The sequence below is a fragment of the Platalea leucorodia genome, assembly GCF_965183815.1.
Source record: "Platalea leucorodia genome assembly, chromosome: 3".
Lineage (NCBI taxonomy): Eukaryota > Metazoa > Chordata > Aves > Pelecaniformes > Threskiornithidae > Platalea > Platalea leucorodia.
The window spans coordinates 50,843,264-50,871,148 of NC_138825.1; the positions used below are offsets into that span (position 1 = coordinate 50,843,264).

At 38.7% G+C, this 27,885-nt stretch overlaps 1 protein-coding gene across 1 annotated transcript in view; it reads left to right on the top strand.

Annotated features, from left to right (window-relative positions):
• Positions 1–19,885, top strand: part of PDE10A (phosphodiesterase 10A) — a gene marked incomplete at its 5' end in the record, with an annotated part of 194,711 nt that extends 174,826 nt beyond the window's left edge. The window contains 5 exons of the mRNA XM_082306315.1: positions 66–238; positions 2,261–2,372; positions 9,667–9,747; positions 13,710–13,798; positions 19,446–19,885. Coding sequence (XP_082162441.1) covers positions 66–238; positions 2,261–2,372; positions 9,667–9,747; positions 13,710–13,798; positions 19,446–19,563 — 573 coding nt within the window. The 3' untranslated portion in view covers positions 19,564–19,885. The remainder of the gene's footprint in view (positions 1–65; positions 239–2,260; positions 2,373–9,666; positions 9,748–13,709; positions 13,799–19,445) is intronic.
• Positions 19,886–27,885: the final 8,000 nt, after the last annotated feature.

Here is a 27,885-nt window from a genome sequence, read left to right on the forward strand (position 1 = left end):
GTAAAGACTAAAATCATCTCAGAATTAGAGCTTGTGCTTTTTATTGGTTTTTTACTTTTTCATAGCTGGAAGGGCACAATGTCTTCTCCAATCTGAGCTCCAGTGAATATGAGCAAGTACTTGAGATCATCCGGAAAGCCATCATTGCCACAGACCTTGCCCTGTATTTTGGAAACAGAAAACAGCTTGAAGAGCTGCATCAGACGGGAGCATTAAACCTTAAGAACCAAGCACACAGGTAAGCAGCAAACCAGTATTAGTTCACTATGGCATTAGTCCTAGAAAGAAAAACCTTATTTTTGAAAAAAAATTTCTGTGTACACAGTAATTTTCCTACATATGAGATTTCTAAGACCAGCTGAGTGTAAAATTGCAAGTATGTGACAGTAATTTCCATTGTTTTAGATTTGCATGTCACTGCCTTTGGATGTCATCTGCACAGTTCAGTGGCAGATCATTTGCAGAGGAAAGGTAGTGCATAGGCAGTTAGGTGGTGGGGAGAAAGGTATAGTGCAATACTTGCTTAGTTTTATTTTTACGTTAATGTTTTTATTATTCTGTCAACATGCTTTTTTAGAATGAATTCTGGTCAGATCTCAACCTTTGTGAATTAAGATAGCCCTAAGTTTTAAAAATATACAACAAGTGCATATATTCATGTTCATAAATACATGACTCTCTTTGTCCACATGAGCAAAACATAGTGCACCCTGGATGAGAGATGTGTCTCATAACAGGCTTCATTGAAGTGCTCACACAGCCCTTCAGAGCTTCTTTACTGGAGAGTGGATCCTGTCATTAATCTAACGCAGGGAAAAATGAGAGAGGTTATACGGGAAAATATTGAGTCATGATTCTGATTTCTTTTCAAAAGGAACTTTGGTACTTGGGTCTTCTTTCTGAGGAGTTTTACAGTTTTTTGCCAGTAGTTTTGAAAAAATTATTACAACACTGTAGGAAGGGAAGTTTTTAAAAGCTTATTTCCCAGTATGGAACTGAAACTTATCGGCCTGGAATAAACCTCAACATCATAAAAAGACAAAGATATAGTAGCTCCTGATAATCTCAGAATGAAATTTACCAGAAATCTTGAATTTAGAGTTCATAAAATTTAAATAAGATCACAACTATTTAGTGTGTGATTGAATATTCTATTTTTTTTTTTTTTTTTTTTAATCTTACCTGCCCTCAGAGCAGTTTCAGTGCAAAGCCACGTGACCAAAGATAGGACATCTGTTTGTAATGTGACTAAAGAATCCAAGACTTCTAGTCGGTATCTGTACATGCAATAGAATGCTAAATTTGGCCCTCACATGGCTGATGAATCCTCTTTCTAAACTCAGAGGAATTGCACTTTCCCATTTATGTATTGATTATATTGTGCATTTGTGTATTTTCCCTAGTGTATTTGTCTGTTGGTACAGCTTTAATGACTGCCATCACACTGGCATGCAAGTTAGCAAGTTGTGTGCTTTTTTCATGGAATAGGCATTATTAACAAAGATGCAGGTGTCCTTAAGTGTCATCTTACTTTCTCCATTGGGTGGCAAACACATGAATTCATTCATTATTTTGCCAGTTTTCTTTATAAAACTTAGATTCATAAACCATAGGTTTGGGTAGTAGACAAGTGCTAGAAAACTGTTTAAATAAGATTTTTCTGTGTGTGCCTTATTCTAGTAATGATTGTAATCCTACTGATGCTGTTCAGTTATTCTGTGAACAAGTTCGTCAGTGTGTAGGACAGAGTTACCTGTAGGATTCTTGTTCTGTCAGGGTTAGAATTATTTCAAAGAAAGCAATGACAGAGTACCTTGAGATAGACTCAGAACTAGTTTTTCCTCTTCTTGGAGCATGTGTTCCTCTCTCTTTAAAGAACTGAAAGAAATGCAGCAACAGGATATGCCATCTTTCTCTTCATAGACTTGTACTGTATTTTCAGAAAACGAAGGAGGGTCATGTGAGTGTTTTAACAGGCAGGCATTCTTGTGTACTTTTCCATGACTGTGATTGTGCAGAGGATGATTAATGAATTCTGGTTGCAAACAATGCAGGGAATATTACAGGGAATATAATACACAATTTGTGTGATGCCTTACCAAGGAATCATAAACAAGTGAGGAAGAAACAAGCAAGCTGGGAGAAAATTTGTAGTATATATACTTTACTGCTGACCGAACTGAGGAAGGGCAAATAAAAACTTTGCAGTGTGTTCATTAATTCTTTACCAAACTTACAATTTAATGTTATTTTTTTTTAGAGATAGAGTAATTGGTCTGATGATGACGGCTTGTGATTTGTGTTCTGTAACAAAGTTGTGGCCAGTTACCAGACTGACTGCCAATGATATATATGCAGAGTTCTGGGCTGAGGTATGTGTGTTTCTTTTGTTTATAAATGTAAGTATCCAGGAAGAAAAAAACAACCATGAGTATTTTTCAATCGATATCTTACCTTGTTGTTTTAAAGAGTGTTCGTTGGTGCATGCATGTGTTTTTTGTTGTTTATTCTGAAGCTATTTAAAGAGCTGAGTTAGCTTTCTAATTTTCAGGCAACGTTTTTTCTCTCTGTTAAAGATGAATTTAGAAAGTGTGTCCTAACATAAAGTGACCAAGCAACAGAACACAGAAGAAAATCTGTAAGGTTTTTTGAGTCACTAACTGTAGTTTTGTGAAGGATCTATTTGCATTCTAGAAATCCAAAATATGAAACCAGCTTCCAGGTCAGCTGCCTTGAAACACACTTATAAAGCTGTAGTATGAGTCCAGGAAATGCTAAAGCAAATATGACAAACCTTAAAATCATTTTGATCCGACCATTTGAATCTTCTTTGTGAGCCAGCTCAACAACTGCATCTCGGAGAGAGCTGACCTTTTAATATACTGAAAGTTACTCCACAGATAAGATGTACTGAGAATTGAAACAAGACATTGAGCTGTGCTAATATAATCATTTTCATAAATAAAGATGCGATTTCTTACGTGTCTTATGCTGAGGAGTAAATGTTTGAATCTTTTAATTTTTAAAGTGGTAGTGACTACTTTAGGGATAAGGAATAAAATCTGAGGGTGTGGCATAGAGTTGAATTATGCAGTTTTGGAAGATACGCTGTATTTTCAGAACTACTATTGTACATGTGTATCATAAAGTGTTGATCTTTTCTGTTATGTGCTCTGTGGAAGTCTGCAGAATTCAATGGGCTTATTTCTGTTTTACGCAGGTGTAAAATGGAAATCAGGCCCACAGAGATGATGTAGCATGCACATAGTGTGGAGATTGTTGTTCTGCCTGTTGCATGTTCATTATGAAATTCAAGATGTGCATGGCTTGTGGGTGTTTTTTGTATCCACATGTTCTCGTTCTCTTAATTATGAACAGTTCAGACTACAATAAAATATTTGAAAAATGCAGACTATATAAGCTCAAAGATCTAGTTCAGTACTCACTTTCTAAAATGTCAGCACTGGAAAGTGAGCATTCTTATGAGTGATATAATGGAGGTAAAATGTTGATGAGCCCCACTGATTACATACTGAACTTTTTTGCTTACAAGTAAAAAGATTTTTAATGCAAATCTTGTGAACTCAGTGAAGAAGGAAGGATCAAACTGATTTTTCCCACTCAACAATAGTAAAAATGGAATTATGGCCATAATTGAGCCTGCCCAGACTTTAACCTGTTTTGTAATCCAGGGATGAGTTAATAAAGGTGGATCTTGTTATATTGCTACTTCATGGAGCAAATGTAAGTTAGAAGTTATTGACAGGAATTGAATTCTGTAATTGGTGTTTTTCGGAATCCTCTTTAAGAAGAGGTTAATTGATACATGGCAGAAGTTGGATATGTTGTGATCTAGTCAGGATGGCTGACAAATCCAGCCACGGGTCTAAACGCTTCTGGAAATTGGAGAGCTGGAGACAGATATAGAGAAAATCCCGGAAAAGCTAAACCATTATAAGTTTAGATTGTGATTCACTGCAGAAATTGTTACTTATTTGGGAAAAAAGGTAAACTCTAGAAAAGTATATTTGACTAGATTGAATGGTTATGTTACAGTTCTAAAACTAGGATAGAATGTTGCTGCCAATTACTACCTGAGTTCATAATCTTAATATGTTGAGTGATTTAATCAGAGCATTTTTATAATATTTCTTCTTTGTGTAATCATTAACTAAAACAATAACTGCAGAAGAGGTTGCAGCAATTTTGTGGTATGTCACTCTGATCTTTTTTCATTGAACGAAGCCCAGTATAGCTTGTGTTTTCAGCTAAGATCTACCTTGATATCACTCAGTATGAAGCTTTCCCACAGTGCTGCAAATCAAGCTAAATAATATGTTTGCTGATCAATTATACAGGATTACAAGCTTGTATAAGATTTGTCTGCTGTGATTGTTTTGTGAGATATGAGACACTAGGCAGTGGTTAAACCCTTTTTGCAGTATTTTTTTGAGACTTATAAGCCACTTATTATAGCCGTACTGCAAGATACAAACTTCTTTGCTTAAAATTTCAACTTTAACTTTCTGATCATGATCCTAACTATGAGGATAAAAGCAGTATTTTTTACAACAGTGTATCATATGTGTTCGCACATACTGAACACAAGAAAACACTTGTGTTTCTAGTGCATGCATTCCATCTAAACGTAATACTTTTTTACTGTCAGGGTGGTCAACCAGTGGCACAGGTTGCCCCGAGAGGTTGTGAAGTCTCCATCATTGGAGATATTCAAAACCTGACTGGACATAGTCCTGGACCACCTGCTCTAGCTGATCCTGCTGGGTTAGATGAGTGGGATGGATGGGATGATCCCAAGAGGTGCCTTCCAATCCAAACCAATCTGTGATTCTGTGATACCTTTTTCTTTCAAGATGAAATGGTGAACATAAATCTGAGCTTTGTTCAGTTTTGGCATAACCAGTCAGAGGCTGGACAGCTTCCTCAAAGCTCTGACTTCAAGTGTTTCTCAGGCACTTGATATTATGTTAATCAAAGAGCTTGAAATCATATGATGCTAAATGGTTTAGTGTTGACGTTCTTATCATTGAGACTATGGTAGCTGCAGACAGTCCTGGATGAATCAATTGGAGTACTTCAAGCAAATGAAAAAAAAAAAAAAAATTTACTGGGGGCACATAAAAAACAAATTTGCTTACAGTTCCTAAATATCAATCCACTGAATTTCTGTGCTTGGAAATGTTACAGGCATCTTTTTTTATCAGCTGAGGAAGGAGGCCTTTCCTTTTGTTTCTTTCAACAGTAAAACATCTAACAAAGACTAGATTCGATGATTCTAGCCTCTACCTACCTGGTGAAAGAAATATGTAATATGAGAGAATAGTACAGACACCAATTCAAAAATAGCTTCCTGATTACATCTCTTTTTGGTTAATGGAGCAGGATCATAGTTAATAGGTGATGTTGAGGCCAAATATGCAAGAGGGAATTGACTTCCAGAAGCCCCCATCTTTTTTATGCTCAAGGTAGTTGCAAGACAGTCAAACAGAAAGATGCTCTGCTCAAACCAGAGTCAATTTATTATATTGCAAACTTCTCTTTGAGTAAAGCTGCCAAAATCCTCCCTTGGAAGGGCACGTTGGCACTTGAAACATGGCTTGATAAAAACTTATGAGAAAGATGTAATAAATTGGCTTTTGAAGATGCCTTCACTAGCTGTGCAGAAATATAGAACACAGATTTAGGGAACATCCCAGGCTTTCAGATAGCTAAACCGTGCCATTGCGCGGCAGGAAAACTATGATGTGGTCGCCATCACGGATGGCGTGGGATGACTCACACAACTGGAGTGCTGCAATGGATGGCTACAAGCTCTTTAGAAGGGATAGGCAAGGAAGGAGAGGTGGTGGGGTAGCCCTGTACCTTAGAGAGTGTTTTGATTGTCTAGAGCTCAACGAAGGTAATGATAAGGTTGAGTACTTATGGGTAAAGATCAGAGGGAAGGCTAATGAGGCAGATATCCTGGTGGGAGTCTGTTACAGACCACTCAACCAGGATGAGGAAACAGACAAAGTATTCTACACGTGGTTGGCTGAAGTCTCACAATCTCTAGCCCTTGTTCTCATGGGAGACTTCAACTTACCAGGTATCTGCTGAAAATAAAACACAGCAGAGAGAAAGCAGTCTCAGAGGTTCCTGGAGTGTGTAGAAGATAACTGCCTGATGCAGCTGGTAAGCGAGCCAACCAGGGGAGGTGCCCTGCTGGACCTGCTGTTTACGAACAGAGAGGGCCTGGTGGGCGATGTGGTGGTTGGAGGCTGTCTTGGGCTCAGTGACCATGACATGATAGAGTTTTCTATTCTTGGAGAAGTAAGGAATGGGATCAGCAAAACCACTGCCCTGAACTTAAGAACGGCAAACTTTGGATTGTTTAGAAGTCTGGTTAACAGAGTCCCTTGGGAGGCAGTCCTGAAGGGCAAAGGAGTCCAGGAAGACTGGATGTTATTCAAGAAGGAAGTCTTAAAGGTGCAGGAGCAGGCTGTCCCCCTGTGCCGTAAGATGAACAGGCGGGGGAGAAAACCGGCCTGGCTGAACAGAGAGCTTTGGCTGGAACTCAGGAAAAAGAGGAGAGCCTACTACCTTTGGAAGAAGGGGCAGGTGACTCAGGAGGACTACAAGGATGTTGTGAGGTTATACAGGGAGATTATCAAGGCAAAGGCCCAGCTAGAACTTAAACTGGCCACCGCTGTTAAAGATAACAAAAAATGCTTTTATAAATATATCAGTGACAAAAGGAGGGTCAGGGAGAATCTCCCTCCTTTGTTGGATGCAGAGGGAAACATCGCCACAAAGGATGAGGATAAGGCTGAGGTACTTAATGCCTTCTTTGCCTCAGTCTTTAATAGTCAGACTGGTCATCCTCGGAGTTTTCAGGCCCCTGAGCTGGGAGATGGTGATAGGATGCAGAGTGAAGTCCCAGTTGTTGAAGAGGTGGCAGTCACCGACCTGCTCCTCCACCTGAATGCTCACAAGTCCATGGGGCCAGACGTGATCCACCCGAGGATACTGAGGGAGCTGGCAGAGGAGCTTGCCAAGCCCCTCTCCATCATTTATCGGCAGTCCTGGTCAACTGGGGAAGTCCCAGATGACTGGAAGTTAGAAAATGTGACACCCATCTACAAGAACGGTCAGAAGGAGGATCCAGGGAACTACGGGCCTGTCAGCCTGACCTTGGTGCTGGGAAAGGTCATGGAGCAGATCATCCTGTCTGCCATTACGTGGCATGTGCGGGACAACTGGGGGATCAGATTCAGCCAGCATGGGTTTATGAAAGGAAGGTCCTACTTGACTAACCTGATCTCCTTCTATGACAAGGTGACCCGCTTAGTGGATGAGGGGAAGGCTGTGGATGTGGTCTACTTGGACTTTAGTAAGGCCTTTGACACTGTCTTCCACAGCATTCTCCTGGAGAAGCTGGCTGCTCACAGCTTGGATGGGGTGCACTCTGCGCTGGGTTAAAAACTGGTTGGACAGCCAAGCCCAGAGAGTGGTGGTGAATGGAGTCAAATCCAGTTGGTGACCGGTCACAAGTGGTGTTCCCCAGGGCTCAGTGTTGGGGCCGGTCCTGTTTAGTATCTTCATTGATGATCTGGACGAGGGGATTGAGTGCACCCTCAGTAAGTTTGCAGATGACACCAAGTTGGGTGGAAGTGTCGATCTGCTGGAGGGTAGGAAGGCCCTACAGAGGGACCTGGACAGGCTGGATCGTTGGGCCGGGGCCAACTGTATGAGGTTCAACAAGGCTCAGTGCCGGGTCCTGCACTTGGGTCACAACAACCCCATGCAACGCTACAGGCTTGGGGAGGAGTGGCTGGAGAGCTGCCTGGCAGAAAAGGACCGGGGGTGTTTGTTGACAGCCACCTGAACATGAGCCAGCAGTGTGCTCAGATGGCCAAGAGGGCCAATGGCATCCTGGCCTGTATCAGGAATAGTGTGGCCAGCAGGACCAGGGAGGTGATAGTGCCCCTGTACTCGGCACTGGTGAGGCCGCACCTCGAGTACTGTGTTCAGTTTTGGGCCCCTCACTCCAAGAAGGACATTGAGGCGCTGGAGCGTGTCCAGAGGAGGGCAACGAAGCTGGTGAACGGTCTAGAGCACAAGTCTTGTGAGGAGCGGCTGAGGGAGCTGGGGTTGTTTAGTCTGGAGAAGAGGAGGCTGAGGGGAGACCTTATTGCTCTCTACAACTACCTGAAAGGAGGCTGTAGCGAGGTGGGGGTCAGTCTCTTCTCCCAAGTAACAAGCGATAGGATGAGAGGAAATGGCCTCAAGCTGCGCCAGGGGAAGTTTAGGTTGGATATTAGGAAAAACTTCTTCACCGAAAGGGTAGTCAGGCATTGGAACAGGCTGCCCAGGGAAGTGGTTGAGTCCCCATCCCTGGAGGTATTTAAAAGGCGGGTAGACGTGGTGCTTGAGGACATGGTTTAGTGGTGGACTTGGCAGTGCTAGGTTAACAGTTGGACTTGATGATCTTAAGGGTCTTTTCCAACCAACAGTTCTATGAGTCTATGATTCTGTGAGCTGAATCTCAAATTAAAGGACAAAGATAAGCAAATATTGTATGAGCAGTTATCCTGCATAAAATTTCTCCCTAACTAAGGTGTATTGGGTCTAGTTGGGATGGAGTTAACTTTCCCCATAGCAGCCCTCATAGTGCTGGCACTGACCCCATCGGACATGGGGGCAGCTTCTGGCATCTTCTCACAGAAGTCACCCCTATAGCCCTCCCACTACCAAAACCTCGCCATGCAAATCCAATACATAAGGTTAGCAGTTTGAAGATCACATTGACTTTGGAATCTCAGACATGAGCAGTAGCCAAAAGCAACTATTGCTATGGCTGTAGTTGCCTTTATAACCTCAAGATTAAGCGTCCATGGTGTTTGGACAATGCAGTTGAGGCATAAGACTTGGAAAACTTCGATTTATTACAGAAAGTAGCCAGCTACTTATGGATTTTTAAGGTAATTGTGTTCAGGCCCAGTATAGTGCTCAGAAATGTGTTTTGACTGCTCTGCTGGTAATTGGTAAAACATAAGGAGACAGTTTTCTCTTCTACATTACATATATATGGTCTTTGGATATACTGCATCTTACCCGGTACGCCTCTTATGAATGTAGAGGGATAGCCTACTTAAAGAAAAGAAGGCTGTTTGACAGGCAGCTTCTTCAAAGCAGCATGGTCAAAAAGACTGGATTGTTGACATAGAGGGCACATTGTACATTCATCTGTTTTACTCAGGTTTTCCTTGGATGGGTGAGTTGTGTTCTACTGGTCATTGTATTCTATTGCTTTAAACAGGTAATGTTTTGAAAGATGAGACTGTGAATAGAACAGAATAGAATGAACTGATTTCTTTGATTTTATTCTTTGAGTTGCTTTTTATTACGGAGACGCCCTTGGAAACAAGGAAAGTGCGTGTGCATTGACTCAAAAACTTTCAGGATTTGCTATTTACATTATCATTCAGGTGAATGTATAAAATGAGCCCCTCCTTAGGCAGTTTTCTGAGATTGCCTTAGACCGATACCACACATTATTTTAAATTCTGGATTTTTAGATTCACATACAATAGAAGATGGAAATTAATTCAGATCTCGGTGGTCTTGATTTTTGTTTTCCTCATCTCTCTCTCTGCTTTTCTCCAGGGTGATGAAATGAAGAAAACAGGTATTCAACCTATTCCTATGATGGACAGAGACAAGAAAGATGAAGTCCCTCAGGGTCAGGTATGAACTCTCTCTGTAAAATTTTATAGTGTTAATAAAACATGTATGGAAAAAAACATTTTATATATTAGTGAATATTTCATTTGACATTAGGGTATGTGGGTTGCTGAATTCTACGTTCTGCATGCAAAACAGGGTTAACTTTTTTAAGTAGCATTGGAAAACTTGTTTTCAAAGACATTACTTAAATGACAACGTGCTTTTTGCTGTTGTCACCTGTTCCATTCTTTGTGTTTGTAACTCTAGCTAAAACCACAATCACCTACAATTTTGCGAAGTGTCAATAACACTTTTTCAACTTAGTAAGTGGTTGCTTCAGCCCTTAGCTAAAAGGTTTTGCTGTTTTGTCCTGAATACAAAATGAACTTCGACTCCTGTTGCTGGTTAAAATATCCAGGTTCAGATTTTGAAATATTTGTAATTTTAGATCAGTACTTCTTCATTATTTTTTTGAATAACTATAAACACTGCTTTTTGGCATTCTGAAAAATGAAGAATAATCTGAAGAGTTTCTTGAGGATAAGCAATAAAGGGTGTATTTCTAAGAGCCTCAACTGTCCGTTTTTCAAAGTCTTTGGGTACTGATTTTCCTGTGCACAAATGTGCAGAAATGACTGCTTTTTTACACTTTCCTTAGGGAAAATTGGTATTTTGTACACATAAATTTGAGGGAAAAAAAGATCTTTGAAATAACTTTTTTTGGGTAAACAAAAAAGGTAGCTTGTCCTTTGGTTATGTGAGCAGAGAAAAAATAATTAAATTGTTCATTGTCCATTCATATACATATATATATAAGGTTTTTTTTATTTCAGTGGCTTCTGATGCTTTAATTGCCAGTAGTTAGCATTTGCAAAGCATTTAATGAGCTCTGAAATTAACGGTAATATTTAAAAAAATTAGAAATGACAAAGTATCACAAAATTACTGTAGATTAATTACTTGGTAAGCAAGACTATGGAAATTTTTATATTCTGACACTTCATATGATTTTTTAGCATAAAAACTATTAATTACCCTTATTATAATAAGAAATTAGCAGTTAATTTAATAAATTTGTGTGCTTAATATAAGCCTAAAAAGAAAAGAAACATTTTTCTGCATTTGGTTTATTTTTCTATACACTGTATTAGTTATCTCTGAACATCTTGAAAAGTAGACAGTATTATAGTATGTAGTCATCTTGGCATTTGTGAAAGAATTGTTAATGGGGTGAAAGCACAGATCTAAGAAATAAGCTATTTTTTTCTCTTTAAAATGCAAGAAATATTGTTCCAGGTACTGTCTTCATCAGGTTTTTTTTACTTTGTGCTCTGTTTCATGCTTCTTCATAGTATAACACTAAAATATTAAGAAAAATAGGATGTTAAATGCCAACTTCAGTAGTTTAGTTGTAGCTTCTGTATCTTACAACAACATTACAGCAAAATGTGAGATTTAGGACTTATATAAATCTCTGAAAGTAACCATTCCTACATTTATGTAGAGACTGAAAAATTTAATAAAGTATTATCATCCATTTCCTTAGGCTCTAACAAAAAGCATTAATGAGTATTTTTATGTGGATTTTAATTAAAGCATTAATACCTTATTTAAATTACAATGATGTTTAGGAAATGAGGATTTGTATAAACATGTAATCTCTGAAAAAACCTACTTCTGCCTCAAGTACTCATCTTTGATGAGAATAGCTTGTACTTAGCTCTTCCTCTGACTTGAGCAGCTGGATCGGTGGGTCTCTGTTGTGCTTCACACCCTTTGCAGCACAACTCATGTAAGGGCTCTGCGTTTGGTGTCTTCCTGCTGTGGAGCCTGCGCTGCAGATTTGTTCCTGACTCAGCAAGGATCCCATCACCCTCTGTTCTGCCCCTCCTTTTGGAACCTGTGAAAAAAATAGAAATGCCAAAACTATGCAGCGACCTGAAAGCCCTTTTGATAAACAAGTCAAGCCAGCCTAAGTAATGAAGGGAGAGAGAGGGAACAGTTCATGTCCTTCAGCCATTCAAAGCTTATCCCAGAAATAACAGTTTTCAGGTTGAAAATAAAAGGTTTATCATCATTTTAATCATTAAAAATCCAGCTCTTAAAGCTAGCAGTATGTTTAGGATGCACAGTTTGAAGACGGGAACAATTTACTTCAGAAACAAAAGATATTCTCTAGTTCATCCTCCTCATGCATCTTAGGATACACGTACACTGCCTTTCCTGCAGTGGCTTCAATAGATTGCTCATATCTGTGTGAACTCGAGGCTTTCTGTCTAGCCACAGCAACATAAAAATCAGTCTGGAATAATTTATTCAGATAACCTAAACCTTTTACAAAAGGGATTTGTGTGAGTTTGTTCTGGTCAGAAATGGAAACTTTTGTAAAGGAATGCCTTTAGTCATCTTGGCTTTATTCAAAACCTAAATCCATTGAGCCTTTTAGGGTTTTTCTTCCTTGATTGATGTGCACTTTCACTTAAAAGCTTTCAGGACCTTAAAGGACACGTTTTATTTTAAATACCGGGGTTCCAAAGGGAAGGTCATTTGGAATATATTGCAGATGAACTTGGTTTGGTTGAAATCTTGTACGTTTTGCAATGGCAACACACTTCTCATTGAGCCAGAAAGTCTACAGTGTGACTGTACCTACGGTCTCATTTTAATTTTTGATAGCTATGGAGTAATCTGCTATTTTCCAGTGAAATAAAATATTCCCCCTTAAAAACAAACAAACAAGAAAGAAAAACACAAGAAAAAACATGTAGGAAGAGAACAATGCACTATGCAAAATAGCAAACTTTTTGTTGATGAGGAGACATCCCAGCTGTGTGCAGCCTTGCCTCCTCACCACCTGCAGTTTCTTTCTGTCAGTTACATCGTGATTACTTCAACTCTGACTGTTGGGTTCTCAGGTCAGAAAATGTATCTTTTTTTTTTTTTTTTTTTTAAAGTACAGAATGGACTTGGTTATATAGCAGTATGGGAGGAATCTCTGTATTGATGGAGGTGAGGACAAGAGTTGCTCTTCAATTTCTGAATAAGGGCCAATGTTTAGACTGTTAATAAGAGACTTATTATCAAATGCTTTGGTCACAGTACAATACATAGCATTTCATTAAAAGACATTTAAAAATTCTGCCTGAAGAAAGGGATCATAGTGCACTCCTGTAACTATCATGAGAGTCTGGGATAAATGAGTGATGTTATAATGGATCTGAATTTAACCCGTCATCCTTACTAATATATAAGTAGCATTTTCTAAAAATTCCCTCATGTCATGACAATTCAGCTGTGACATGGTAGCTGTCACAGGCCCCTAAGCCTGTATGAATCAGATATCGTTAAAAAGGTGCTCATTTGATGTTCTCTAAATAGATTTATATGATAATGGTAAAAATATATCACTGAACCACATACATGAAAAGAAATTGCAAACCAATTATTGATCACAGTGCACACCTTTTAGAAACTTTCCAAAGGGGCAAAGCCCCTGGCATCTCGAGTAAATTGAGCTATGGAATACATACTCTGTAGGACATCAGAACAATCCAGAATCTGACCATATTTTGGCAATGCTGCACGACTTTACCTTTAAAAAAAAAAAAAATCAGCACCAGAATAATGTTTGCAGAAATGGCTCTGCCATCTGCACGTACTTGCTGCTGCTACTGACACCAAAAAGCCAGACAGATCCTAAGCAAATCAATTGAATAATAAAAGGTCCTGTAGAAAATCCTATCTGAAGCAGCCATATGAGTCATAAAAGAGGGGCATGTAAGCAACTTGTAATTGCCAGAGACTTCACTGTTAGTGCTTCATTTTAAAGTATTTGGATATTAAGAGGAGATACAGAAGTAAGAAGTACTAATATAAGTAGTAATTAAGTAAGTAGTCAACAGCTTTGAGCTAGTTAGCTGTTAACTTTCAGTGTTGTAGTTTGGCAACATTTAACTATTTTTTTTCATTGTTGTTTTTTGTAGATTGGGTTCTACAATGCTGTAGCCATCCCATGTTACACCACACTTGCACAGATCTTTCCTCCAACTGGGCCACTACTCCGAGCATGCAGGTGAGTAAATGTGCAAGTTTTTGCATAGCGTGTAGCTTGGTTAAAGAAAAAGCAAACATGCTTTGCAAGTTTGTCTGGAAATACAGACTTTTAATTTTAGAATTTACATCCAGATAAACAGGGATACTCGTCTCGCATTAATCTATGCAGAAACCCAGAGGCAATAACTACTGGCTGGGACTATCCAATGCAGATCTACAGACACAGCTGATTAAAATGTGTTCGACACCAAAAGCATTTAGAGAAAAACAGGTTCAGTGCTTATGTATCCCTACCTAGGCTGGTTCAGTGCAATTTCCCCTCTATGTCCTTTTTACTTCAGCATGTTCTCACAACTAAGATTGGCTAGAATTCTGTTTCATTTAAACAATGTGGGTTTGGCATGTGGTTTTATTTCATGTCAGAACATGTTTATTAAAAAGCAGAAAAAGAAAGATCCCCAGAATATTCAGTAATTGGGAGCATAAGGGTAGTACCACTGGGATGTGGGAGAAGCAAATGTAACTTTTTCCTACCAATCAGTTGGGATGTAGATTGGGATCTTCTGGACAAGAGTCAAGGGTCCTTAACCAGCTGGCTGCTTCTGCCTTGGAATGATGGTGGATCTCTTTGTAGGTAGTTCTGTCCAATAATTATATCCTTGACCTTAGCAATCTTTCCCGACAAAACTTCTGCTGAAACCAGTACGCTTCATGAAAATGTTCCAGTTTCAGGTTAATCAGTATTCTCTAAGGAAGAACAGTTGGTTCATAAAATGCCAGTAATCTTAGTCACATCCAGGGAAAAGAAGCCTGTTTTTCTATGCACCTCTCTATGCACCACTAGCACCTCTCTCATAATCTTTTTCCCTCTTGTGGTCCTTAAATTCTATCTTGCATTGAACTTTTTCTTTGTCCTGTACGGCAGATCTACCTACTCTGTCACTTTCCTGATCTTGTGGGCTAAATGATCTCTGTGAAGTAACAGAAGGGTGCCCACTGCATACAAACTGCTGTGAAATTTAATGTAGTGGTTAGCAAAATAATTTCATTCGCACTCAAGCACTATTTCATATAGCTGTGAGAAGAATATGTAGGTCTGTACCAGTGGAAAAGAAGACTATCTTACAAAAACCAGAGAGTATCTAGGGGCCATCATTAATAGTCAGCTGCCTCTAAGGTCCTGCTGCTGGGCATGGCTGTGCAACCCTTAGATGGGTATGGATGGAATATTAAGAAGGATTAGAGGCTATACCTCTGTAGTTATTACACTAATGGGGCTACAGCTGGAATCCTGTTTAGCGTCTGTGCTTTAAGAAGAGTAGATAAAGACACTAGCAAATCAGAGAAGATTAAGAAAGAGCTTAAAGAATGTTTTGAGGTCTCTAGTAGTGAGAGACTAAAAAAGCTGACATAATGTATTTAGTTTATCCAAAAGAATGGCTTTATCAAAATCTGTAACTGTCTCCATAGTATGTTTTCTGAGTAGATAAAGCTCATTAATTTAGCAGGTAAAGACTACTTGAAGCCCAAAGGTTCAACCAAGGAATACACTGAATGTCTTTTTTAGCATTTGGAATAATGTCAGTTGAAGATCTTAAACCAAGGCTAGGTATACTTTTTAAAAGAGAGAGGTAAAATGGATACAGGTCTGAGGCACAGTTACTGTGATGAAATGGCCAAGGCCTGTCTTTTCCAGGCAGTCAGGCTAGGTGATCCTTATAGTAATGTCTTTCAGCCTTAGAAGCTATGAAGGTAACAATGTCTGGTAAATAATAGGCAGTAAGTTGTTATCCTAAATGGAGTGATGTTGAAGTATTCATAAGTGCATATTTTAGTGGTTCCGTCAATTACAATATAGCATTAAACTCCTCTCTAGTTTCAAAACGCTGTAGAGTGTGTTACTATCATAGTGGTATCAAAGTCCAAATCCTGTTCTGGAATTCGGAGTTACAGTATGGGGTAGGAATGTGTACTCCCTGAGCCGTGTTGATGTAATATGTACGTGTTGATAGTTTGATTATAGATAATTGAATAATGTGTACCCTGACAAATGAAGAGTTGCTTTCAGTGTGAAATCAGAGAATGTGAAGTAAACTACAGAACTGCTTGTAATCCTTTCAGTCTTTACAAGGTCGTGAGTCATCCAACTGCTTTACTAGAGGTAGTCTGAGATCTTGGAAGTTTTGTAACTGCCTTTGTAATCCTTGCTTGAAGGCACGTTGCTTCAGCCGTATTGATGGCTGAAAGCTAAATGGTTGGTTATTCAATCCATGTAACTGGAACACAGACTGTGCCTTGCATAACCATGTAAACAGTCAAAAAGAGTTTTATACTGTTTACATGAACTAAACAGCATCAACGATAATACCCACCATTAGAAATGCAGTAATGCTTATCATGGGTGTTTCCAGTTCCTTGTTTCTACTCAAGCTAACAAATATTGTCAAACTGCTTTATATATGTCAACATTTTTATTTCTTTTCTGTTATTTGTCAACATCTGGGTGTACTTTTACTTGCCAAATCAATATCTATATGCTTTTAACATGCAGAGTCTGTATGATTAATAAGTAACCTCAGTGCTGGATGTCAGGAAAGTTCTGTTACTTGCACGATCAAATGGGTTTGTACTTACTGTAGAACCATTTGCATAAGCCTGCCAATACCTTTGGTAAGAAGTTAGCATTGTTATTCCCCTTAATGGGAGCTGAGGCTTAGAGAGGCTAGGTTGAGTGCTTAAGACTGCACGGCATCTTTTTCAGGAGCAGGGTTCTGGGAACACCTGTATCTTTTGATTTTTAGCCATGTGGATATCCAGATGAGGCTTATTTGCAAAAGTGGCTTGTAATACTTGGTGGTCCATCGTTCAGTACTCAACTGAGGAGATTTGAAGTTGAATTGTAGAGTATCAAACACCCACATACGTGTGTGTTCTAGATTAAAGGTTCTCCATGCTTCTGAAGATCTTTTCTCTCTTCATGAACATCTTTTCAAGAGTTGTTTTCTCTGCAAAAGGTGTGATGTCTGAACTAGAAGCAATTAGGCTCCTGGCAGAGATTATATGAACTTTTTCTATTCTAGAGATTATGTTTGTTGTTTGGAATTCCAATTTATAGTTATAATACTGATACTTCTGAAAGCTACACTGGCACAATCTCCAGACTGGGTACAGCTCTGTACAGACACAGGTCCCCACCCTGCTCTTGTGCATTCCTTAATTTAGATTGCACTGATGCAGAACTGGGGCACAGACGTGTGGATGGGGTTTAAGATCTCCGTAAGACTAAAGAGCTTCCTGAAAATCCACACCCTGTCATAAAAAGTCTTCTGAGGAGCTGTTTGATAGGTTTAGATTAGCCTTGAAATTACCCTCTGCTGTCTGTTTGAGGGGGTTGAGGAGGAAGTGTTGAGAGTTCAGACTTGGAGATGCAGAGTAGGAAATCAAGAACACAGATCTAACTTCAACTCCCCAATTACTAAAATGTATGCTATTGCAGGGTTTCAGTTACTCCAGAGTGTTTCAAATAGCTGATTTTGCACTACACTTTTTTTTTCCTTTATTTTTGATGGGTAACTGTTATTCAGTGTGATGAGAGGAATACAGCCTCATTCCTGTTTGGCATTGCCTCAGCTGCTGACTGAACCGATTTTGATATGACCAGTGCTTGTTCTTGGAACGCAGTGTTTAAGCTGCCGTGTCCTTGAGTTGTTTGGAATGCAGACACCAGCTGCAAATAATAGCAGCAGAAGCAGCCAAGGCAACATGTCAGCATCAAGGTTTTTATTTTGAGGGCCTCTGGGCATTTATTGCAGACACTTAGGAGCCAGGGCTTCATTGGGAGCACAAAGGCAAATGAATCCTATTATCTGCATCTTTAAAAAAAAAAAAAAAAAAACTGATTTCCCTAAGGTAAGGTAGCAGCTAAGAATCTAGAAGGTTTTCTTGTCTGGTAATTTATTCCGCATTTGTAAATATTCTCTTGTTATTCTGTGTAGATCAAAACTACCAGCCACCTGTGTTACAGTGTTCTGAATAAGTCCTATGTGTGTTTTGTAGCCCACGTACTCAGTAGGCCTACCAAAGTGGCAAATCCATGACAGTATATTTATTTTGAAGATGACATGAAGTGATTTATTTTTTTCCTTTATTTCAGACTAAATAATTTTAAACAATTTTCCATCCATGTGCTTTCAGGTCTCTCAAAACTTGCTGAAATTGATATAATTTAAAAATATTTTGGCTGCAATTCTCCTCATTACTTTCCCAGTTTCAGGAAAGGGACCTAGAAATAGTGACAGTTCAGTTTTTCTGATCCTTAGTGCCTGATTGTATTAGCTGAGATTCGGCGCCATGTTAATGCTGGCTTCATGACTTCCAGTTGGCCCGGAGCAGTGGCAGAGCAGGTTTCCATCTGCCTGCAGAAAATGGTGTAGGTGTTCCCCTAGAGGGCACCAGCTTTCTTCGGTAGACTCCATCAGATCCTGCCTTCCCCCATCCCCAGAAAATGTAATATTTTCTCTTCTTACCTGTTCACTCTGCTTTCAGCTCATTATTTGCTGTTTTATCAACTGTTTCAGCAAAGCTGTGACATAAAAATCAGAAGAGTTCTTCCACATAAATTCCGATGTAATACGATAATATGACACATAGCATGTAAGACCTTAGCGCTTTTACCATCCTGTTTGTTTACTGAAGACATCTAAGAATGGTTGTTTTAGTATCTAGGTAGCTGATAGTATGAATTTGAAACAGTTGAGCTTGCTCTCTTTCTCTCTGTCTTTGAAGACTGAATGCTAGATTTGGCCATAGGTTGCAAGTATGGTCCGCTATTGGATAGCATCAAGATAGACTTCCAAGTCACTGGAGAGGTACTAGTGTATAGCAAGTAAGATTATGAGTCTGTACTCCCTTCAGATCATTAGAACATTACCAGCTTAATTTCTCATCATTTTACGGCTTGTGGACCAAAATTTGGACGTGGGGTTTGGCCAGGCTGTGAGAGACGAAAAAAAATTTCTGTCTCAAGGAAGGGGTACTCTTAAAATGTAGTAGATTGATAGTATGATCACCACATTAGTAACTGAAAGTTGACACTGTGATGTTGGTATGCAACATTTTGTACGCTGTCGGGCAGCCCATGTGCAGGAGTTTCAGAAGGCTTAATGCGCTTCTGTGGTTTCCAGTGAAGGAAGTTTCCTGGCAAAAGTCCTGATCTCTGTGGTGGTTTTGAAAGTGGCCAAAGTATGCTGTGGTTAAATCCCTGAAGTCTGAAGTGACGAAGGCTGCTCGTCTCCAGACTGCTGTTTCGGAGTCTGCAGTCCTGGCTCTTTCGGGTCACAGCTGGGTTTTCTCTGCAGCCATGAGGGCTAGAAATTTGTAATGGAAGCAGGTGCTAGCCTCTAGCTCCAGGGCTTGTTCTGGGGAAGGTATGCTGTAGGCTTATGTATAGTCAACATGTATATGAGCCACACAGAATTACAAAATGGGATAACTGAAGGTAAAGGATGAAACAATGTAAAGATGATAAAAGCTTGATGACATACAGGTACTTATATATAGAATAAAGCTAAATCTTGAAATATAGTACACCAGACAGTATTGTTAGGAAGAACTCCTAGTAAATTTATGAACAGTGCTTTACCTCTTTGACTTTTTTGCATCTCCAGGGACAATCTCAACCAATGGGAGAAAGTAACAAGAGGTGAGGAAGCCTCTATATGGATTCCCTCCCAGTCCCTTGCTCCTGGGACCTCAGATTCACTTCCTGTGAAGATCGATGACTGAACAGCAGCAACAGATTGCTTTAAGCTGAAAAGCGTCCCTTCTTGTTTTGGGGGTTGGTTTTTGTTTTGTTTCATTTTTATTTGGAAAAAAAAAGGAAAAAGAAAAGCTACAAAACGCTAACTGAGAAGCAGATCTGCCTAGCAAGGTAACACCCATGGAGTTACCTCAGCTAAATGACTCTGGCAGCCAATCTCCTGACCTACACGAGTGACACAACATGAACAGAGGGAAAATGAGAACCCAGATGTTTTGAAATCAGCTATCAAAAGAGAACTTACAACTTGTGAATATAAAAGACTGGCCTTATCTCATGGGCTACATTGCTGAGGCCTTAATTTAAAACTGATGGGGGGGGGGGTGGTGGAATCTTAGGGGGTACGTCTAAATTGTATCTTTCTAGTAAGGGTTTCAATGGTACTTTTACTATACCGTACTGTGGCTGGCTTTAACACCAGTGTCACTTGGGAGTTCTTGGCTATAAATAGAACAATATACCCATTGCTATTGTGAATGTTTATGTGTGATCTACTTGTAATCAGTTTGAACTCCAGCAGAATCCTTGGAGACTATAATTCATGCTTAGGTTACAGTGAATTCTCTTGCTGCAAACTAAAGGAAAACCAACATTCAGGTTAAAGGTTTAAAGTACTTCATTAAGCATCATGATGCAAATTGTCTGTCACTCACAAGGCAAACGCTGAGAGAACTAGTGATGGTGCTTTGTTCTTCAGAATGATTTATAAACCTAGACAACTCCTCCCTTAAAACACTGGAAGTACTGGATATTTAACTCCCATATGAGAGAGTTTCAGGTTGGAGTTTTTGTATCCATAGTGACAGAAGTATCAGATTAAATGTGACAGCAAAGATTTCCTTGCCTAGCTCACAATTAAGTAAAGTCATCATTTTTATTTCTACCTGCTGAGTTGTGTTTTAAAAGGTATTAAGGACATACCTGAAGTATGCTATCTGCTGGGAACAAAAGCCTTGTCAGAAAAGTCAGGTCTGATAAGAAGGACTGTGGTACCATCACAATAAATCAAAAATGTTTTTGTATTGACTAGCTTTTGTGTTGCACAGTAACACTGCATGTCTTCTACTGCTCTCTTTCCCCATCCCAAGAGGAGTGAAATTAGGAAACTTCTCCATTTGTCTGTTTGCTTTTTTCCCCTAGTTCAGCAAAATTTCCAGGCTTAGAAATGCCTTTCTCAATGACAGAATGGCTGACTGAGAAAAGTACTCTAAAATATTGTGTTTACAGTTCTGTGCTGACTTAGGCTTCAGCCTTACAAACTTATGCACAGACTTTAAGACCTTACATTTAATGCCACTCTTTTAAATTTAGTGCAATTGTACAGAGTATGTTTCAACAACACTTAATTTGCCTTCATCTTTCTCTTAAAAATAATGAGAAAAAAACTTCATATTTATCCACACAGTAGGTGAAAACACAGTCTTTGCATACCTTTCACATACAGCCTATACTGCATTATATGGTTTTTTTTTTCACAGATAATACAGTCTTGTAGTGGTTCCGTGATAACATGGCTATTTGTGTAACTGCAACAAATCACAGCAGTGACTTAAAGACAGAACACAGGTTCTCTTTTTCCATCTCGTGTGTTGAGCTCTATTGCTCTAATAAGCATGCCATCTTATGGGTTTCGTGTAAATGACTTGGACTCTTGAGTTTTGCCTTCTGTTATGGTCGAGCACATACCAGTATCTGTACACATGTACAGTATGTGATACATAATCGCATGATGTATAAATGCATCTAAGCCTTTGCAGTACATAGATATCCCAGAGGTTGAGAATTCTATATGAAGTTATCTTATTTGTATAATACAAGTTACCTAGCAGCAGCCCCATAATTTTTTTCAGTTTGCTTTGCCAATTCCAAGTGCAGAAATTCATTGTTAACCACAGCAAACTATTTTGGAATAAAAAAAATGGCAGGAAACAATTGCACCAAAGTAGAATGAATAATATCTCATGCTGTGTCCTCTGCTTTACTCCTTAGCAGTTCTGTTTTAACTAAATCTGGTAGATGCAACCTTTCATCCCCTAAGTACTTGAGGCACAATCCACAGTTCCTAATATTTACGTGAAAATTATCCAAACCTATGATGACTATGAAAATACTCTCTGAAATTCAGATACCCTAACAACTGGATGGAACATATTTTCTTCATAGGTTAAGTATATCTGCTGTTATTCTCCCTCTTTGAATGTTGATCTCACAGGTGTTGCAAAAATATTCCTTATCACGCTGTGACTGTGTTATGGAAAGCTTTTAATTCATCTTTTACTCATGGACAGTAAAGATAACTTGACTAGCTCTGTTACCATTCAAAATATTTGGGACTATCACATAATATTTAATGTTTTGAAGTTTATAAGTACTGATACAAAACGTTTCCCTAACAAATCTGTCAAATTGGCAATAAGTTGTTCTGTTAATGTCTCAAGTCAATCAGGTATTGTTTCTAATATAGAACTATTCAAACCACATAAAATATGTGTTTGCTATAGACTAATGTCCATTAGAGTTAAAAATTTTGACTCCAGTGGTTGTGGTTTGGTTTGGTTTCCTGGTGTGTAAAAGGAGAAAGGTCATGACAAAATGTTACTCTTTGTTAGCACCCAGACCAACAAAAAGAGCCACAATGGGCTGTATTTTCTAAGCAAATTTAGTCTGCCTTAGCAGTTACAGAGTGCAGATTCAGATGTGTAGATTTTTTGTAGAATCAAACTAATACCTGCACTTCCAAAGTCAAAACCACCAAAAATTAAAACTTTTAAGCTGTATTTGAGTTTCATGGCTCAAGTACACGTTGAGATTCAATTGTTCAAAATTCTAGACCTGGACTCACAAATAGAGCAGTAAGATATCTAGATCTGTAAGACATCTGGCTCATTAAGTTAAACTGGTAAAAGCCATTCTTCCTTGCATTTTTACCCTGCTAAAACTGATCTTGCCCAAGATTAATAAGAATCTATAAAAAAACCTAACAGATCTCTCCTTTCCTAAACGTGTTGGACTTTATACTCCCACAACTGCATTAATTCTGTTAATAATTCCAATTGCTTTTCCCTTCTAAGCCCAGTAAAGGTAAAAGGACTGTTTGAAGCCATATCTGAGCATTTCTAATCTATTATGAAATGGTGCCTGAAAGGTATGCACTAAGTGAGAAAGATAGTTGACATAGCATGATACTCATCTGAGATGTTGCATATTTTATTACAGCACTGACAGACTCCACTGTTGTAATTAATCTATGAATTTTGTACGGTAGTACAACGTTCTGCTGTAATGGTTCAACTCATGGCAGTATTTTTCAGAAGTGGCCATTTGGTTATTACATTACAGAAATGCAATATGCTTTTTTAGTTGCAATAGATGAGAAAAGATATTTACAATGGAGGGGACATGCAGTGTGGAATTCATCTTTTTATGTGGCACAGACTTCTTTCATGTGTTTAAACTTAGAACAGTGTGATCAGTTTGCTGTGACTGCATTTAGTGTTACAATTGTAGGGATAGCAAATAGCACTATTCGTGTTAAAAAATAGAGATTGTTAGATGCTCAAAACAATTATGACCCTCTTGAAATAATGCATTTGCCTCAAACACTGTGATATAGGAACAGTTCTGTGAAGTGGAACAATTAGTTTGTTCATTCTAAACACAGAAAAGACTTTCTGCACACTACTACAAGGAAGTTCATGTTCAAACTTTAGATTATATATCCCAATCTAGCAAAGGCACATCATAACTCTCTTGCTTTCTGACCAAAAACTGTGCTCGATTGTAATACGGGTGTATACTCTGTCAAAAAACCTAAAACAACGGACTGCTTTCTAGGGTAGATCAAACTGATTTGTAGAGTAGATTCATATATATTCAAAATTCAGGTTGGGCTGTTATGTGAAGAAGAAAGAACTTCAAGGTAACAACATTCAACTTTACTACATTTAGTGAGCTGAAAAATTTGTTTTATATATATATATATTTACACACACATATATATATATATGATACATATAAACTATCTTTGTAAAAAAAACAAAAAAATATGCAAGTGCAATAATTTAAAGAGGTCTTAACTTTGCATTTATAAATTATAAATACTGTACATGGTGTGTAATTTTTTTCATGTATTCATTTGCAGTCTTTGTATTTAAAAAAACAAACCTAAACCTTTACTATTACGTTTGTACAATAGAACAGTAAGCATTTATTATGATATAGTTAAGTTGTAAATAAATTCACAAACCAAACAGCCAGTACATATGCATATATGGGTGTCCTATTGTGAAACCTGTTTTTGCTTTTACTGCTGGCTTTAGCACAGCAAGACTACTTCTGTGGATATGTAATTATACATATAAATATATGTATGATACATAAAATATATTTAGAAATGTTCATAATTTTAATGGATATATCTATACATATACTTTGGTGTGAATATTACTGAATACAGAGTTTTTTAATATTATTTTTCATGTTTATTTTTGCTATTATTGGGAGTGGAAGTGAGGGATGGGAAGTGCGTGTGCATATGTGTGCATTTACACCACAAGTAACCCACAGGAGATATGGAATCAATGCATAAAGCAGTACCTAATACATTGATTTGCTTCAAAGATCTCTTGCACAGTTCATTGCTCAGTAAACAGGGTATTCACCATTTTTAGACCTCAAAGTGGCCTTGTGTCTTTATGACCCTGCATGACCCTTTCATTCTCAAAGATGCTGAGCCTGGGATAGAGAGTTCAACCTGAGCTGTCTCTAGTTCTCAGCATGGCCTCCAAATGTTCCTGGTCTCCCTCCTTGCTGAAGGAACTCAGCATTGCTGGGACGACTTGGCCAGAAACAGGTTTCCAGGACAACTGTTTCAGTTTAACTACTGCATACAGTTGTCAAAAACAAGTTTTATAAACTATACCTAGGTTCGTGCTGTTGTGACCAAGCCCTTCCAGAAAGCTGTTTGCTGCAAGGGACGTGCTGCTAGGGCTAACTTTTGTGATGAAACAGAAACTGCACTGACATTTAAGGCATTTTTTTAGGGTTTATTCATTTAAGTTAAAACTTTCCAAATTATTTTGAGGGACAGGCTATACAAGAGGAATGTTTCTGTGAATGCTATTAATGTGGTCCTTTCCCCCTGTTTCTGTATTGTTGGCAAGGAACTGTAGGCTGAAGTCAATTAATGACTTTCTGGTCAAGCTTTTCAAACGGATGGCAGTCCATCATCACATGCCTTTTCGTATTTTTCTGCTTGTCATGCAGATTTAGCTCTTGTAGCACAGGGTTCTGCTTTGCTATTGATGGTCACTGCCCAGTCGGTATGCTTTTCCTTAACGTTTTTAGCCCTTTGTTATTGAAAAACATCATCAGAGACTTACAAAAATCAACCTCTGAATATATTCCCTTGCAGATATTGGAAAATCTAAATGTAAAAGCACCTTAACTAAAGCTCATTGAAGTTTGGGGAGGAAAGGAGTATTTCTGTTGGTTTTGAGGAACTTTGAATTAGACTTATTTGAAAGTATCCAAGTGCTCCATAAGATTCTGTGCTCATTTGAGTCAATTGTAAGGGGCAGAGACGTCAATGGATTTCACCTGCTCGACAAGTGTTGGAGATTACTTTGCTGTACTTATTTTGCTGAAGGCAATTACTGAGGACAAATTCCCCTTCCTCAATTTGTAGTCTCTCTTCTTGATATTAGGGAGAACAGGTTTTTTTCAGTGTGTTTCAGTAGTGCTCTAGGAAGGGCTACCTGTGCCATGGATGTTCCTTATGAAGATCTTTGTCTCTGGGTCAAGAATGAGTTACAGAGAAATGCTTCAGAAGGTGGTTGGTGTGTGCGTAAGACCTGTTGTTTAAAAGCATTCTTAAATAAAGGGGAAACCTGAAACTCGAGAACTTTGAAAAGAATGAATTATACCAGGTAAAGTTTTCCTTTCATGTTTTTTTTGGTTTGTAACCTTGCTGGAAGGGCTAAATGATTTTCACCACATCATCCGTTAGCATTCAGCTGGCCTTAATTCTTTTTTACAGCAATGTAAACCCTGTGAATATAGGTGAGAATATGATGTTTGTAGAACTACTTCTGTTCTTTGAGCTGTCTTTACGCTGCTTATGGAAGCAACATAAGTTGTTAATAAACACTATTTAATAAGCATATGGAAATGAAAAAAATAGGGCTTGTAAAATACCAAAGAAAAAGCCAAAAAAAGAAACTTTTGGAAGCACCTAAGAAAGGCAATATCTGTCAGAAGCCTTTGAAAATTTTACCATCAATGTTAGTAGCAGTGGTGAATGTGGTGCAGTGGTGAATATGGGTAGTTTGGAATTAGTGCTGATGGACAAGTTGATCATAAAGAAGAGAAGCAGTATGATAACTAACGTTAGTTTCCAACTACTGAAGTCCAGGTTGTTTTCTGCTGCTAACTTGTGGAGAGAAAATAAGTATTCAATATTGGGCGTATTTTACATTTCATAACAAAAAATCCCACCTTGCTGAGGAAAATGTAGTTTCTCATGTGACAAGCCTGGGAAAAAGGCCGGTGACATGTGACTTTCCTCTTAACATGAGAACGTACTGAAGCTTGAGGAGAAGAATATTTACAGTACCTTTGGAAAGACAATGGACAGCTGTTAAGATGCTACTTATGGACTTGAGGGAACTAAGATGTTCTGTGACGGATTTCCATTGTGACCTTGTGCAAGTTGCCCCACGTGGGATGGTTTTGGTTTTTGTTAACTTATTTAAGCCTCTAAACACTTTTTTGTGTTATGCATGTTTGGAAATTTCCCTGGTTACATGCACTCCAGAGTTCAAAATATGTGTAGAGGCAATCAGGTGGTCACCTTATAATATGTATGGTGGTGTTCACTTCCCTCTAGGGTGAGGACAAAATCACAGAGCTGTGATGCCCTCAGTACGCTGCTGATGAGTACCATAGATGAGTATCTCCCTTTCCTTCTTACCCAGATGCGAGGGGAGGCTTAAGAAATGACAATGCAAACTTTCAAGCTAGCGTATGTAGTTTCATATTTAACAGCTTTTGAGCTGTCACTGTGCCATATAATCTTAAAAATTTTCAAACTCCTTTAATTAAACACAGCATCAGATTTTATTTGAAGTCTGTACTGACTTCTCTGTGTTGGCCAATGGCAAGTGGTTCTGAGTACCACACCTGTGTAGTTCCTGTTCCACAGCCATTTTGCAGGGTCCTGTTCCAGGCCTGCTGGGAGTGGTATGGTTAATTCTCCTGGTCCTCTCAACTCTCTGAACCAGCTCCAGCTGTCAGACAACATCCCATTTTGGACTCAGTACCTGTCCAGGGAACTGGGTCTATCTTCTGTGCAGTTCTCCCTGGTTTTTGTGATTAGTTACCAAATATATTAAGACATGCTATAACCTCATGCAGAGCTTCACGTGCAATATATTGTCTTCCTTCCTTTCAAAGTTTCTTAATTAGCCACAGCGCTAGTAAATGTTCTAGGTACTCTAGAATCACAAGCATGGTAGAACTAAAGTTTCCAAGGACTCACAGTCAATACAATGCAATACAAACAATAACGTTTTTTCATGTTGTTTGAATGTGTGTAAAATAACACACAAAAACTCAGAATATATTCCTTTTGGAAGTTGTCTTTCATGACTCTTTCCTGCATATTACAGGAAAATGTTCTCTGAAATCCCTCCTGCTGTCCCCAGCAGAGCATTGCCACCAGAGCTAGCTATCTTTTACTGGTGATATACCACAAGCATTAGTGAACTAAGTGCCTGGTCCATCAAGCGAACCTAAAGAACTTCCACATGGTCTGGGACTTGGAGCTAATCCAGGATGTCTGCCAATACAGTTTTGCTTCCTGAATGTACAAGGACGGCAGGCTTCATTGAGTCTGAAACCTTTGCAATGCCAACAGATCAGAGGGAGCTGACCTAGTGTTTAGAGGCGATTGCCATTCTAGCTGGTGAGGCACCAGCTGAAGACTTTTCTGTCCTTCACCACAACGTGTGTGAACCCCAAGACCGCCAGTCTCAGAAAAGCAAGATGTACTGTACTGCAGACTTAAAAGAAAGCTTCACACAGGAAAACTAAGATCCTATGAGAGACTTGCGTAGTTGTTATCTGAAAGCTTCTAAATCAATTCCTTGAAATAATTAAATAGAATTTGCTGATAAGATTGGCAGGTTCCTCATTTTCTGCCTTTTTCCTTTATGCTCTTTGGTCCTACAAATTGGCTTTCCTGGTGGAGCACTTTCTTTTTTTGTTTCACCTTTGAGGACTGCATGAGT